The 380-nt window shown below is 75.0% G+C and overlaps 1 protein-coding gene across 1 annotated transcript in view; it reads left to right on the top strand.

Annotated features, from left to right (window-relative positions):
- The window catches only part of LMTK3 (lemur tyrosine kinase 3), a 20,740-nt gene that overhangs the window by 10,275 nt on the left and 10,085 nt on the right, over window positions 1–380 (top strand). Inside the window, 1 exon segment of the mRNA XM_010849696.1 lies at window positions 1–380. This exon segment is cut by the window's left edge and continues 13 nt beyond it. Within this exon segment, the coding sequence (XP_010847998.1) occupies window positions 1–380 (380 nt within the window).

Raw genomic sequence — 380 nt, 5'->3', positions numbered from 1 at the left:
CCCGAGGGCCGGGGCGCCGGGGAGACCCTGGCAGGAGACCCTGCCGAGGTGCTGGGGGAACGGGGGGCCGCCCCGTGGGCCGAAGAGGAAGAGGAGGAGGAGGAGGAGGGCAGCTCCCCGGGGGAAGACAGCAGCAGCCTTGGTGGGGGCCCCAGTCGCCGGGGTCCCCTACCTTGCCCCCTATGCAGCCGCGAGGGGGCCTGCTCCTGCCTGCCCCTGGAGCGGGGGGATGCTGTTGCGGGCTGGGGGGGCCACCCTGCTCTTGGCTGCCCCCATCCCCCAGAGGACGACTCGTCCTTGCGGGCCGAGCGGGGCTCCCTGGCCGACTTGCCCCTGAACCCCCCCGCCTCGGCCCCCCCCGAGTTTCTGGACCCCCTCAT

Source organism: Bison bison, unplaced genomic scaffold (genome assembly GCF_000754665.1).
Source record: "Bison bison bison isolate TAMUID 2011002044 unplaced genomic scaffold, Bison_UMD1.0 scf7180017864285, whole genome shotgun sequence".
NCBI classification, from domain to species: Eukaryota; Metazoa; Chordata; class Mammalia; order Artiodactyla; family Bovidae; genus Bison; species Bison bison.
This window is presented reverse-complemented; position numbering and strand designations above follow the sequence as displayed.